Source organism: Salmo trutta, chromosome 4, assembly GCF_901001165.1.
Source record: "Salmo trutta chromosome 4, fSalTru1.1, whole genome shotgun sequence".
NCBI classification, from domain to species: Eukaryota; Metazoa; Chordata; class Actinopteri; order Salmoniformes; family Salmonidae; genus Salmo; species Salmo trutta.
The window spans coordinates 64,598,520-64,614,087 of NC_042960.1; the positions used below are offsets into that span (position 1 = coordinate 64,598,520).

At 41.5% G+C, this 15,568-nt stretch overlaps 1 protein-coding gene across 1 annotated transcript in view; it reads right to left on the bottom strand.

Moving 5' to 3' along the window:
- Positions 1-14,751, bottom strand: part of LOC115192859 (AT-rich interactive domain-containing protein 3B) — a 31,952-nt gene extending 17,201 nt beyond the window's left edge. The window contains exons 1-2 of the mRNA XM_029751767.1: positions 14,340-14,751; positions 11,966-12,616 (exon numbers count right to left, since the gene is read on the bottom strand). Coding sequence (XP_029607627.1) covers positions 11,966-12,616; positions 14,340-14,363 — 675 coding nt within the window. The 5' untranslated portion in view covers positions 14,364-14,751. The remainder of the gene's footprint in view (positions 1-11,965; positions 12,617-14,339) is intronic.
- Positions 14,752-15,568: the final 817 nt, after the last annotated feature.

Sequence of the window (15,568 nt, forward strand, 5' to 3'; positions counted from 1 at the left end):
AAGTTTCCAGACACTAAGTTGACTGTGCCTTTAAAACAGCTTGGAAGATTCCAGAAAATGTCATGGCTTAGCTTCTGATAGGCTAATTGGCATCATTTGAGTCAATTGGAGGTGTACCTGTGGATGCATTTCAAGGCCTACCTTCAAACTCAGTGCCTCTTTGCTTGTCATCATGGGAAAATCTAAAGAAATCAGCCAAGAAGTCTGGTTCATCCTTCGGAGCAATTTCCAAACCCCTGAAGGTACCACGTTCATCTGTACAAACAATAGTACGCAAGTATAAACACCATGGGACCACGCAGCCGTCATACCGCTCAGGAAGCAGACGCGTTCTGTCTCCTAGAGATGAACGTACTTTGGTGCGAAAAGTGCAAATCAATCCAAGAACAACAGCAAAGGACCTTGTAAAGATGCTGGAGGAAACAGGTACAAAAGTATCTATATCCACAGTAAAACGAGTCCTATATCGACATAACCTGAAAGGCCGCTCAGCAAGGAAGAAGCCACTGCTCCAAAACCGCCATAAAAAAAGCAGACTACGGTTTGCAACTGCACATGGGGACAAAGATCGTACTTTTTGGAGAAATGTCCTCTGGTCTGATGAAACAAAAATAGAACTGTTTGGCCATAATGACCATCGTTATGTTTGGAGGAAAAAGGGGGAGGCTTGTAAGCCGAAGAACACCATCCCAACCGTGAAGCACAGGGGTGGCAGCATCATGTTGTGGGGGTGCTTTGCTGCAGGAGGGACTGGTGCACTTAACAAAATAGATGGCATCATGAGGAAAGAAAATTATGTGGATATATTGAAGCAACATCTCAAGACATCAGTCAGGAAGTTAAAGCTTCCTGACTGATGTCTTGAAATGGGTCTTCCAAATGGACAATGACCCAAGTTAAACAATTTAAAAGCAATGCTACCAAATACTAATTGAGTGTATGTAAACTTCTGACCCACTGGGAATGTGATGAAAGAAATAAAAGCTGAAATAAATCACTCTACACTGTTATTCTGACATTTCACATTCTTAAAATAAAGTGGTGATCCTAACTGGCCTAACACAGGGAATTTTTACTAGGATAAAATGTCAGGAATTGTGAAAAACTGAGTTTAAATGTATTTGGCTAAGGTTTATGTAAACTTCCGACTTCAACTGTATGTATGTATGTATGTATGTATGTATGTATGTATGTATGTATGTATGTATGTATGTATGTATGTATGGACATTTTACACACACACAGTGGCAGGATGTAAAAGGCATATAACCCATAGGGTGGGACAGGACTAGGGGTGTAAAGGGTACATGTATTCGTACCGCACTGTGAAGCCTAATTAATACCTACCAAAAATGTACAAAATAAAAACAAGGCCACTAGGCTATGCTGAATTCTAGGCCTCGAGTAAATCAGAGCTGAAAACATGTCAGGCTATTCCCTTAACTAGAGACTATGCACAAGTTGTAATATTCTATCCATAAATGACACATTCCAAAAACAGTCCTTTTGTGAGGCGCAGCCGGGAACTAGTTCTATATGATGTCGAGTGGTGGGGTGGATAAACCAGAATTGGAAGATCTTCCACTGTTCTTTAAAAATCGCCCGTTTGGGAACATTGTAGCATCCCAGAAGATTCCCAATGATGCACAGAGAGTTGAGGATCAAAGATTAAACAGTGTGTTGCCACGCTCAACGACAATAGCCTTTGCAGCTGCCAACACCTCAAACATGTTGACCCATGTCACGCAGATATCACCCAGTACACCGGAGCAAGACTGACACGAAAAGAAACATCGTCTCCCCTCTGAATTCAAGCAGCCCTTGGCAGCGGATTCTGACCTGGACAGAATAAATTACAAGAGTAGTAGGTAGGCTACGTTTATATATTTTTAAATAAAACGTTAAATAAAATGTTAAATAAAAAAAGCTTGTAAACAAATAACTGAGTTCATAAACCACATGAATAGATTGCTTTTTATAAATACTGTTGTGTTGTTGCATTTAACTGCCGAAAATGCTGTTCTAGAGGCCATTTCCATTGTAGATGAGGTCACCATGTGTGAGAATGAGTAAATCACCAGTTTGAGAGCTTTTCAAGTGGTTTTTTCCCAGTCGTATGTGGTAGATTCCCACTTGTTTACGAATGCACCATGACACTGCCTGCTCCAGATACACACTTGTTACCCTCATAAAGGAGGCGTGTTTGTAGCGCGGTGGGGTAATGTGATTGGACTGTCACTTATTTTTTATTTAACTAGACAAGTCAGTGAATAACAAATTCTTAATTACAATGACGATCTACCCCGGCCAAAACCTCCCCTAACCAAGAACGACGGACGACAATGGGCCAATTGTGTGCCGTCCAATGGAATGACAGCATAACACCTGTACTTGACACAACCTTGTTGGCTATTAGCCAAAATGGCATTTCTCAACTAGTTCAAACCACATGAATTCATCCAACTTTTATTTACGACTTAAATTCCCACCTCCTACATGGTTACAAACGCAGCATCAGAATGGAAACTTGAGAGGCCTAACATGTCGATCCGGTCACAACAACAATGCAAGGAACATTGTGAATGGCATTTAACTTTCCCCAAAAACTGCAATATGTACAAAACCATGGGTTTGGTGAAATGTTACACCCCTAGAACTAATATAAAGACAGACCCTTTAACCTTCTCTACTTGGTTTATAAACCATCTTGTATCCACAAGACAGTTGGTCCTCATCAATCAACGTAAATGAGGCCAGAATAAAACCAAATCAGGGCCGTGTTTAGGGCTCCATTGATCATGTGCAGCTGTGCCAAACTGCAGCACAAAGCGTTGCCGAGCGACAGCTGAATTATGCAAGGACCAGGGGTGGTCAATGAGTACTGAATTGATTTCATTTATTTAACCAGGCTAGCCTCGTTAAGACAAATAACATTTTTTTTTTTGTTATTGACAGAAATGCAGTACTAAATAGAAGATCTCCTCTTGGGCCCACTCACAAGGTCAGGCCCCTTTAAACTCATGTTAAACAACTATGTAACGTGCTGATTGTAGAAGACATACACACATACACACATATACATATACATATATATATTTATATAAAATAAATAGCATTTAGCAGACTTTTTTTTAATCCAAAGTGACATAGTCCTGCGTCTACGCATGGGTGGTCCCGGGAATCTAACCCGCTATCATGGCATTACAAGCACCATGCTCTACCAAGTGAGAAACAGACGACCATTTTGTAATTGTATTTATTAAATGATCCCCATTAGCTGCTGCCAACGCAGCAACTACTCTTCCTGGGGTCCAGCAAAATTAAGCCGGAAAAAACATTACAATAAATTACAGAATCCACAAACACACTTAAGTGTGTGCCCTCAGGCCCATACTCCACTACCACATATCTACAACGCAAAATCCATGTGAACGTGTGTGTGTGTATAGTGCGTATGTTATCATGTGTGTGTGTACTGTATGCATGTGTCTATGTTTGTGTTACTATTTGTTTATGAATTTAACCTTTATTTAATTAGGCAAGTCAGTTAATAACATTCTTATTTACATCTATTGAGCAAAAAGCTTTAAAAATGGAAACCCATCCTCCACTCTCTCATTTGTAAATGGATTTTATGGCATCTGCTAGCCTTTGTACGGACAGACAGTGCCATCAAACCAGTCTGGCTCTCCACCTCCATCTTTCATGACATCTGACCCTGAGACTAAGGAGGAAAACTAGTCTATAGGCTGCAGTAAAAGATGAAAGGGAATTAAAGCATTTGAGGCAGACATATTCTTGATCCAGGACACTATCCTAGTACTACACTCATCCAACTCAACAAACAGCTTTAAAAATGTACTTATCTCACTGAGGGACAAGTTTGAATTAAACCTGAGATAAGGGGGAAGTATCTTTAAGGTTTCTTAACTGGATTGAACACAGAAGGAAAATCAGAAATATGTAATATTCTCAAAACAAATCCCCTCGTCTCCAACACAATCTTTAATGACAACTGACACTAGGACCAAAGAGGAATACAATTCTATAGGGTGCAGTAAAGATGAAAAAGAAATGGAAAGTTTCAAATTACAGGGTAGTGGATACATGACCTTGGGGGGGGGGGTAATGTAAGAATGGATTACTAGTAAAAGATTGATGTCAGGCACCTCTAAAGAAATACACACAGCACTAATTATCTTACACCACACCCAGGTAAAAGTCACCCCACACCCAGCTAACTCAAAGTTTTTTGTTTTTTCTCAGTCTATGTCCAACCTTTTGTCAGTTCTTGGAGGTTTGTTACTGAAATACCTTTAATGCAGGGAAACAATGCGTTTCACCTCATTTCGATCAGCATGTAAAATTTGCAACCAGATGGAGAAAAATAAATAATACCTATTTTCAGGTGGTCTACAGTTTTAGTTCTTAACTGACTTGCCTAGTTAAATAAAGGTAAAAAAGTAAATTTTCCCCAGAGGGAAAAAAACTCTAGACCACCTTTACTCCACAAACAGAGATGCATACAAAGCTCTCCCTCGCCTCCATTTGGCAAATCTGACCATAATTATATCCTCCTGATTCCTGCTTACAAGCAAAAACTAAAGCAGGAAGTACCAGTGACTCAGTCTATAAAAAAGCAGATGCTAAGCTACAGGACTGTTTTGCTAGCACAGACTGGAATATGTTCCGGGATTCTTCTGATGGCATTGAGGAGTACAGCACATCAGTCACTGGATTCATCAATAAGTGCATTGATGACGTCGTCCCGAAAAGTGACTGTACGTACATACCCTAACCAGAAGCCATGGATTACAGGCAACATCCGCACTGAGCTAAAGAGTAGAGCTGCTGCTTTCAAGGAGTAGGACTTATAAGAATGGATGACAAAGGAACACCTATGTGAGAATGCTGTTCATTGACTACAGCTCAGCGTTCAATACCATAGTGCCCTCAAAGCTCATCAATAAGCTAAGGACCATGGAACTAAACACCTCCCTCTGCAACTGGATCCTGGACTTCCTGACGGGCAACCCCAGGTGGTAAGGGTAGGCAACAGCACGTCTGCTACACTGATCCTCAACACGGGGGCCCCTCAGGGGTGCGTGCTCAGTCCCCTCCTGTACTCCCTGTTCCCTCATGACTGCATGGCCAGGCATGACTCTAACACCGTCATTAAGTTTGCCGATGACAACAGTGGTAGGCCTGATCACCAACAACGACGAGACAGGATATAGGGAGGAGGTCAGAGACCTGGCCGTGTGGTGCCAGGACAACAACCTCTCCCTCAACGTGATCAAGGCAAAGGAGATGATTGTGGACTACAGGAAAAGTAGGACGGAGCACACCCCCATTCTCATCGACGGGTGGAGAAGTTCCTTGGTGTCCACATCACCAACAAACGAACATTGTCCAAGCACACCAAGAGAGTTGTGAAGAGGGCACGACAAAACCTATTCCCCCTCAGGAGACTGAAAATATTTGCCATGGGTCCTCAGATCCTCAAAAAGGTTCTACAGCTGCACCATCGAGAGCATCCTGACTGGTTGCATCACTGCCTGGTATGGCAACTGCTAATCATTTTGCATCTTCATCTGTATTTACTGATACTTATGGTTGCAGTTGCTAGCTAGCTTGCTTTGGCTCACATTAGCTATTAGCTGTGTACAAGCCCATGGGATTGTTTGAAAGAGAAACTCACATCTACTACTATGAGAGTGTACAGTCATGGCCAAAAGTTGAGAATGATACAAATATTAATTTTCAAAGTCTGCTGCCTTAGTTTGTATGATGGCAATTTGCATATACTCCAGAATGTTATGAAGAGTGATCACATTAATTGCAATTAACAGCAAAGTCCCTCTTTGCCATGCAAATGAACTGAATCCCCAAAAAACATTTCCACTGCATTTCAGCCCTGCCACAAAAGGACCAGCTGACATCATGTCAGTCCTTGTAGTGTTGACGAGGACAAGGCTGGAGATCACTCTGTCATGCTGATTGAGTTTGAATAACAGACTGGAAGCTTCAAAAGGCCGGTGGTGCTTGGAATCATTGTTCTTCCTCTGTCAAGCATGGTTACCTGCAAGGAAACACGTGCCGTCATCATTTCTTTGCACAAAAAGGGCTTCACAGGCAAGAATATTGCTGCCACTAAGATTGCACCTAAATCAACCATTTATCAGATCATCAAAAACTTCAAGGAGAGCAGTTAAATTGTTGTGAAGAAGGCTTCAGGGCACCCAAGAAAGTCCAGCAAGCACCAGGACCGTCTCCTAAAGTTGATTCAGCAGCGGGATCGGGGCACCACCAGTACAGCGCTTACTCAGGAATGGCAGCAGGCAGGAGTGAGTGCATCTGCACGCACAGTGAGGCGAAGACTTTTGGAGGATGGCCTGGTGTCAAGAAGGGCAGCAAAGAAGCTACTTCTCTGCAGGAAAGACATCAGGGACAGACTGATATTCTGCGAAAGGTACAGGGACTGAACTGCTGAGGACTGGGGTAAAGTCATTTTCTCTGATGAATCCCCTTTCCGATTGCTTGGGGCATCCGGAAAAAAGCTTGTCCGGAGAAGACTAGGTGAGCGCTACCATCAGTCCTGTGTCATGCCAACAGTAAAGCATCCTGAGACCATTCATGTGTGGAGTTGCTTCTCAGCCAAGGGAGTGGGCTCACTCACAATTTTGCCTAAGAATACAGCCATGAATAAAGAATGGTACCAACACATCCTCCGAGAGCAACTTCTCCCAACAATCCAGGAACAGTTTGGTGACGAACAATGCCTTTTCCAGCATGATGGAGCACCTTGCCATAAGGCAAAAGTGATAACTAAGTGGCTCGGGGAACAATACATTGATATTTGGGTCCATGGCCAGGAAACTCCCCAGACCTTAATCCCATTGAGAACTTGTGGTCAATCCTCAAGAAGCGGGTAGACAAACAAAAATCCCAACATTTTGACAAACTCCAAGCATTGATTATGCAAGAATGGGCTGCCATCAGTCAGGATGTGGCCCAGAAGTCTATTGAAATCATGCCAGGGCGGATTGCAGAGGTCTGAAAAAGAAGGGTCAACACTGCAAATATTGACTCTTTGCATCAACTTCATGTAATTGTCAATAAAAGCCTTTGACACTTATGAAATGCTTGTAATTATACTTCATTATTCCATAGTAACATCTGACAAAAATATCTAAAGACACTGAAGCAGCAAACTTTGGAAATTAATATTTGTCATTTTCAGAACTTTTGGCCACAACTAACTCCCTTATTTCTGCTTATCATCACGTGTTATAAAATGACAACAATGCCTTGCTAGCTGACTTCTCCACTGTCGAAGCAGTGTTTCCTGAAGCATTCTGCCCTGTTCTGAAAGAACTCCCTGGGTTTACCATCATGCTGCGGATGTTTGGTCAGGACGTGTCATTAACTTGTTCGCTTTGATTGACTCATTACTAAGCACTTCCCCGCACATAACATATTGTGGGCGCCCCTCGTTATTTCTCAAAGTTTGTATGAAACCAAGAGAGAGAAACTCATTGCTGTATTTGCATTTCATGATGATTGAGCCCAGTCAGAACTTGTGGCTAGCTTGAGTCAATTTGATGACAGCGGTGAGTGATGGCGTGTGGGAATGGCAAGTCAGTAGCTGACAGCGCATCATCTGCTGCTGATCGACAGCGGTGCAGCGTGTGTCGCGGAGGGATCTTCAAGAAAACTGCAGGAAAATAAATATGGTAAACCGTGAAACACACAGGCATCTCCCACTCCCACAGCTGCCAAACTGAGCAGACCGCTGCTAAGCAGAGAGCGCACTGAACAGTGAGCGCAGTTGCACTTGGCCAAATCAATCCCAGTAATCAATGAAATAGTTATACATTTACTCTGACACGTTGCGACCCACCATTAACAGGTCCGCGACCTACACTTTAAGAAAGGCTGCTCTAATTAAATGGCTACCCAGACTACTTGCACTACTCAGTTACCTCGACTAACCGGTGCCCCCACACATTGACTCTAATCAACCTACCAGGGTGTTTAAAAACACTACAGGAACAAGATCATCCACATGTATCGATCACATTTTTACTAATACTGTAGAAATTTGTTCTAAAACTGTATCCGTACCCATTAGATGCAGTGATCACAATATAGTGGCTATATCAAGGAAAGCCAAAGTTCCAACAGCTTGGCCTAAAATAGTGTATAAGATATCATACAAAAGATTTTGCTGTGACTCTTACGTGGATGATGTTAAAATATTTGTTGGTCTGATGTGATTAATGAGGAGCATCCAGACGCTGCACTTGATGAATTTATGAAATTGCTTCTTCCAATTATTGATAAACATGCATCTGTTAAGAAACTGACTGTTAGAACTGTTAAGGCTCCATGGATTGATGAGGAATTGAAAAACTGTATTGTTGAAAGAGATGAGGCAAAAGGAGTGGCTAATAAGTCTGGCTGCACATCTGACTGGCTGACTTACTGCAAATTGAGAAATTGTGACTAAACTCAACAAAAAGAAGAAGAAACTGTATTATGAAGCCAAGATCAATGATATAAAGATTGATGGAAAAAGACTTGAGTACTTTAAATTAAATTATGGGCAGAAAGACAAATTCAACACCATCTTTCATCGAATCAGATGGCTTATTCATCACAAAACCATTTGATGTTGCCAATTACTTGAATGATTATTTCATTGGCAAAGTGGGCAAACATAGGTAGGAAATGCACACGACAAACAGTGAGCAATTATATTCATGTATAAAAAGCCAATGAAAGAAAAGCATTGCAAGTTTGAATTTTGTCAAGTTAGTGTGGGAGAGGTAGAACATTTATTGTTAACGATCAATAATGACAAACCTCCTGGCATTGACAACTTAGATGGAAAGCTACTGAGGATGGTAGCTGACTCTATAGCCACTCCTATCTGTCATATCTTTAATCTGAGCCTAGAGGAAAGTCTTTGTCCTCAGGCCTGGAGGGAAGCCAAAGTAATTCCGCTACCCAAGAGTGGTAAAGCTGCCTTTACTGGTTCTAACAGCAGACCAAACAGCAAACTGTTGGAAAAAATTGTGTTTGACCAAATACAATGCTATTTCTCTGTAAACAAATTAACAACAGACTTTCAGCATGCTTATAGAGAAGGGCACTCAGCATGTACTGCACCGACACAAATGACTGATGATTGGTTGAAAGACATTGATAATAAGAAGATTGTGGGAGCTGTACTGTTAGATTTCAGTGCAGCCTTTGACATTATTGATCATAACCTGTTGTTGAGAAAACGTATGTGTTTTGGCTTTTCAACATCAGCCATATTGTGGATTCAGAGCTATCTATCCAATAGAACTCAAAGGATTTTCTTTAACGGAAGCTTCTCTAATGTTAAACATGTAAAGTGTGGTGTACCACAGGGCAGCTCTCTAGGCCCTCTACTCCCCGTAATAAAGCGATGCAAAGCTTTTTTGACACCACACTCAAAAAAACAAGTTCTGCAGGCTCTAGTTTTGTCTAATCTTATTTATTGTCCAGTCGTGTGGTCCAGTGCTGCAAGGAAACACATAGTTAAGCTGCTGCTGGCCCAGAACAGAGCAGCACCTTTTGCTCTTAATTATAATCAGAGGGCTAATATTAATACTATGCATGCCAGTCTCTCTTGGCTATGAGTTGAGGAGAGACTGACTGCATCACTTCTTTTTATAAGAAACAATGTGTTGAAAATCCCAAATTGTTTGCATAGTCAACTTACACACAGCTCTGACACACACACTTATCCCACCAGACATGCCACCAGGGTTTTTTTCACAGCCCCCAAATCCATAAAATTCAAGAAAACGTACAGTATTATACAGAGCCCTTATTGCATGGAACTTCCATCTCATATTGCTCAAATAAACAGCAAACCTGGTTTCAAAACAACAGATAAAGCAACACCTCACGGCACAACGCTTCACCCCTATTTGACCTAGATAGTTTGTGTGTATGTATTGACATGTAGGCTATGTGTGCCTTTTTAAAAATCAATCAATCAAATGTATTTATAAAGCCCTTCTTACATCAGCTGATGTCACAAAATGCTGTACAGAAACGCAGCCTAAAACCCCAAACAGCAAGCAATGCAGGTGTAGAAGCACGGTGGCTAGGAAAAACTCCCTAGAAAGGCTGAAACATAGGAAGAAACCTAGAGAGGAACCAGGCTATGAGGGGTGGCCAGTCCTCTTCTGGCTGTGCCGGGTGGAGATTATAACAGAACATGGCCAAGATGTATGTATGTATGTAGTTCTGTCCTTGAGCTGTTATTGTCTAATTATGTTCTGTATTATGTGTCATGTTTTGTGTGGACCCCAGGAAGAGTAGCTTCTGCAACAGCTAATGGGGATCCTAATAAAATATCAAATACCAGTACCCCTTGCATATAGCCTCACTATTGTTATTTTACAGCTGCTCTTTAATTATTTGTTACTTTAATTTCTTATTTGTGTAGGTATTTTTCAAAAATACATTGTTGATTCGGGGGCTTGTAAGTAAGCATTTCACTAAGATCTACACCTGTTGTGTTCAGCGCATTTTGACAAATGCAAGTTGATTTGATTGCCTGTCCTGCATTTGATTGCCTGTCCTGCATTTGGTGTCATATTCATTCACAAATACTAGTCTCCCACTTTATGGCCTATCACATCTCATTCTGAACCAGCTGCTTCCAGGAGTTCCCATTCATTCAACAGTGTCTTGGACAGAGGCCAAGGCTACTTAGCTCTGCCAAGAACCCTTCTTTCTGTGTGAAGAGTGTGGCGGGTACCCTCCCAAATGGCACCCTATTCCCTATATAGTGCACTACTTTTGACCAGAGTCCATGTAGAAAGTGGTGCACTATATAGGGAATAGGGTGCCATTTGGGACGCAAACAAGAAGTCACACGAGCCGAAAGGAGAAGGTGGGAAAACCCCTGGAGCGTCCGGCTGAATAAACTCCCCTCCTGTTGGGCTAGTGGCCAGGAAGACACGATGACAAAGAAGAAAGTGGGAGAATAACCTCCTCTCCCCTTCCTGTTGGGCTAGCTGCTGGGAGAACACAGTTCTCTGTGCTCTCTGCCTGACCTCTACATGAGAAGAAACAGGAAGCAGAAGCAGTGCAGGCTGCCTGTGTATACTCAATTGTTAAGAGGATTTAGGTGGTGCTACAAGCAATGCCAAAGTCATGAGTTCATGTCCAATAAGGATCACACCCCTACTACAAAATGCATTAATCTCAGTGTGCTGGCCAGCTATTCCATTTATGTTAACAGCCCGTCAAGAGAATATAAAAATGTAGGCTCTATGCAATCACTCTAATCTACCAAGTCATTTTGGATAAAAACACAGTTTTGCTAAAGTGGGACATTGTATGTTACTATGTTATTTTAGCAGCAGGAGCAGAGATGGATGGCAGTGTGCCAGTGTTCGGTCCTTGACTCTCAGTGTGAGTGGGTCAACAGAGAGAAAGGAGGGATGGAAACAAAACAACAGAGAAAAAAAAAAGAAAAAAGATGGCCCTTCCTCCCCCCTCACTGTGAAGCATTATGCAAGTTTCATATGGAGCCAGTCATTAAAAGTGACTGCATACCACGTCGCAGTAAGCAAACAGTAGATAATAGCCTGTTTTACATAGAACTGCTGTGATCAATGGAGGAAAAAATACAAAATACTCCAAAACCTTTGTAACATGGTAAAGTGTGTGGATTCAATATTACGTCTGCTGCTGGGCTTTTTTGCTGCACATGTGATACCTAAAGCTAATTTCACGGTAAAGCATGCACACCACCAGTGTCTTCCTACAGTGTAGGCTACCCATTCCCTGTAGAGACCCATTCCAATGTTCTTGAAGTGAAAGTAGATCACACTCCTGGCTTTTGGAATGTAAAATCTTACCACAAAACATTTATAGAGTGTAAGGGGTTGAAGGGTGAAATACAACTTACTTGTTTGAATGATCCATCATCAAAGCCCCAATCTCCAAATCCATTGGATGATGTGAAGGAGTGTTGTTCTGTTGTAGACTGGTCTTTCTCCTCAGACTCTTGCTTTAGATTCATAGGAAGGGAAGCGGCGCTGTGTTTAGCAGCCGCTGATGGAGAGATCGAATACAGAGGAAAAGAAGATAAGGAACTATCCTGTTGGAGTGGAGACATCTTCGTCATGTGGCCACCATCATCATCATCCTCACTGTTCTCTTCTTCACATGCCATCCTTTCTTCTTCCTCATCATCATCTTCCTCTGACCCTTCACCTCCCAGTCCCTCTTCCCCGTTCTCCCTATCCACACCACTTTGAGTGTTGGTGTTACTACCACCAGCCTCGGTCTGTGGCTGACCCATCTGAGGGGTCCTTCCTGTCCTGGTTCCGTCCATCCGTTTGCCCAGGAAGGTAGAGTCCAGGGGGGCTCCAGTGTTCCGGGTCGCAGTCACATGTTTAATGAACATCATCTGGGCCTGGCGGAGGTGTTTCTCCTGCCGGTCCATCTCCAGCTTGGCCTCCTGTTGTCTCTGGAGCTGCTCCATCACAGCCTCTAGTCTGACACCAACAGGGCTACCTAGACCCAGACCAACCCCAGCCTCCTGTGATAGGTTGGGCTGTAGGGAGAGGAATGGAACGAAATGTACACAGTAAATATATTGTAAACAGATCTTATTTTTCCCCACAGATGTAAGGAAGTAAAAATGACTTGCCTAGTTAAATAAAGGTTAAATTTAAAATATATATATATATATATATATATATATATATATATATATATATATATATATATATATATATATATATATATACACACATACATACATATAAAATTAAGATTTTTTTCCCAAAGATAGAATATCTTATTTGTATAGTTATGTAGTTTATGGCTGGGTGTTACAGGGGTGTAAGATGTTTCTATACGCGGGGTTCTGGGTGGCCAGCAGATCCAACCTGCTTGGTTACAGCTGCACCAGGGTCGGACAGCATTCCTGTGTATATTAAGACAGGGTTTCCCAAACTCGTCCCTGCCCCGCTGAGTGCACATTTTGGTGTTTGCCCAAGCACTACACAGACAATTCAAATAATCAAAGCTTGATGATGAGTTGGTTATTTGAATCAGCTGTGTGGTGCTAGAGCAAACACCAAAATGTGCACTCAGGGGGGCAGGGTCGAGATATGTCTCTGAAGATGTTCCTCAATCCAAGCATGAGAAATGCATTGTACTCCAAATTGTCCCATTATCCTAACTGTTACACAGTAAAGATTAAACTGCTAGCTTAAGTATAGCAGTTGTTCAATCTTCTCAGTTTAACAGTTGGAGTAATGGGCCAATTCGGAGTCCAATGCATATCTCATCCCTGGGTTGAGGTACATTTTCCAAGCCATATCTGACAATGGTTACGCAGTGTCTTAATATACACAGGAATGCTGTCTGGCCCTAGTGCAGCCAGTAAGCAAGCAGGTCGGATCTGCTGGCTAGGGTTCTGGGTAGAGCCTCAACCACTCCACTTCAGAATTTTACCTACACAATGTATGGCCAGCTGTTAACATATAGGTCTATAAGTTAACCTGAAAGAAAATGGCGGCAGTGTAAGAGCCAACACAGTTTCTATAATTGGCTTTTCTTTTCAGCATGTTCAAAGTTATTTAAAAAGCGTGTAAGGAGAGGCATGTTTTCTTTGATAAACAGGGGCAGTTACGTACCACACGATATTATGCCCCATAAGACATCAAAAGGGAAAATATGATTAATTAAATATTATTTATTAAACCAAATTCGTTTGATAAAATAGGCCCCTATCAAAATTACCGTTAGTACAGTCCCCAATTATTATTTTTTAATAAATAGGATACACTGGCACGTGGATGACTCAAACAAACTTATTGTTGAGAAAAATAAATCTCGCGCGTGGTTTAAATTACATTAAAACAATACCAACAGATGAATTTACAAGTATGATTGATCTACAAAGTGTTATAAGGTGACTAGAAAACATGTTGTCGAATGTTTATTTCACGAGATTCCATCGACAATGTATCAATCTCCAACTTTGTAAAAGGTGAACTCTTCTGCTCCGTGGTGATGGTAAAGCAGACATGACGTGTACTAGTTTTACTTTTCCAAAGTAGTGGCTCAATGTTTAAACACGTATAGGAATAAGGTAAACAATTCGCCGTCCAGGTAACAAAATGTCGTCCCATCATGGTTTATAAAATACTAGTTTCAAAAGTGTAAAACGACATATGAGTTTCACGACTGTTCCAGTCTCTGACTAAATGGGGCACGGTGCCAGGGAAACCGGCCGTCAGCAGCGAACTGACTCGATTGAAACTCACCATTTGCGATTTCGAGTTTTCCATCCTCCCCTCAGCTTCCCAATTTAACCTTCTTTTCCACTCGTTCTCTCTCCTACGTAAATCAATTTATATGCCAATATAGTTTATTATGATAGACCTTCGGTTGAAATCCATATAATGCCTGTAAGTGTTGCGATGGGAAGATTGTCGAGGAGGCCAGTGTAGGGTAAATGCCAGGCCTCACCTCCCTGACCGCAGCCTGGTCTTGATTGTCTCTGCCTGTATAGGTTAGTAGTCTACTACACCCCCCACAGTAACAAGAGAAGGCCCGCCCTACTTCAAAAGGGGTGCCTCTTCGTTTACAACATTATGGTGTTGGTCAATTCTTACCACAGTGCTCCTCAGACAGCAACGTCAAATACTATGAATAGTGTTTATAGAATAAATGACGCAACTGTAGCCTGCTATGTGAAGCTGTTTTTCATAGCACAGTTTATATCCTAATAACCTACACCATCAACAATACATGTATCTATGGGTCATCAACGTGTTTAGCAGGATTAGTTGCGTTCCCACTTAACACTGCAAAAATATATGTTTATATAATGTTATATGTTATTATATTATAATATTATTATAATATAATGTTTATGTATTCCTATTGGTTGGTTTAATTTACATATCAAAAAGGTGTTATGTGATTGGTCAGGTTTGCAGATTAGGGGAGATCGCCAACATAAATTATTCCCCGTCTGATATTGACATGCATGCAGTCGGTCACGTTCTGAAATACTGTATTATATTCTCATATTTACAATGTGTATGAATTCACTATGTAACGTTACATGTCCTGATGTTTTATAGATATATATATATATATATATATGAGTATGGTAGGTGTTGGGGACGTCCTGAGATGTGTTTTTTTTGTATGCTATTGTTGTAAGAGCGAGTTAGCTTAGCATGCTGTTAGCTTCCCTGCTAATTCAGTTATTTCCATGCCAACAGACGAATCACGAATCTACACCCATCGACATACTGTCGCCCCGCTCATCTAACGTGCTACTTCCGTGTGTATATCATCAGAAGAAACACTGTCTGGACAGTCCTTTCTTTAAAAACAATGCTAGGAAGTACGATCACATGTTACACTGGTGCGGAGACCAGACAGCGGTTATCTATTTCTTTGCATTGCATATTTCTATACCATCTTTTTTTTCTTTTTTTTAAATATAACCATACCATGTTTATGCAATAACGCTTTGAAT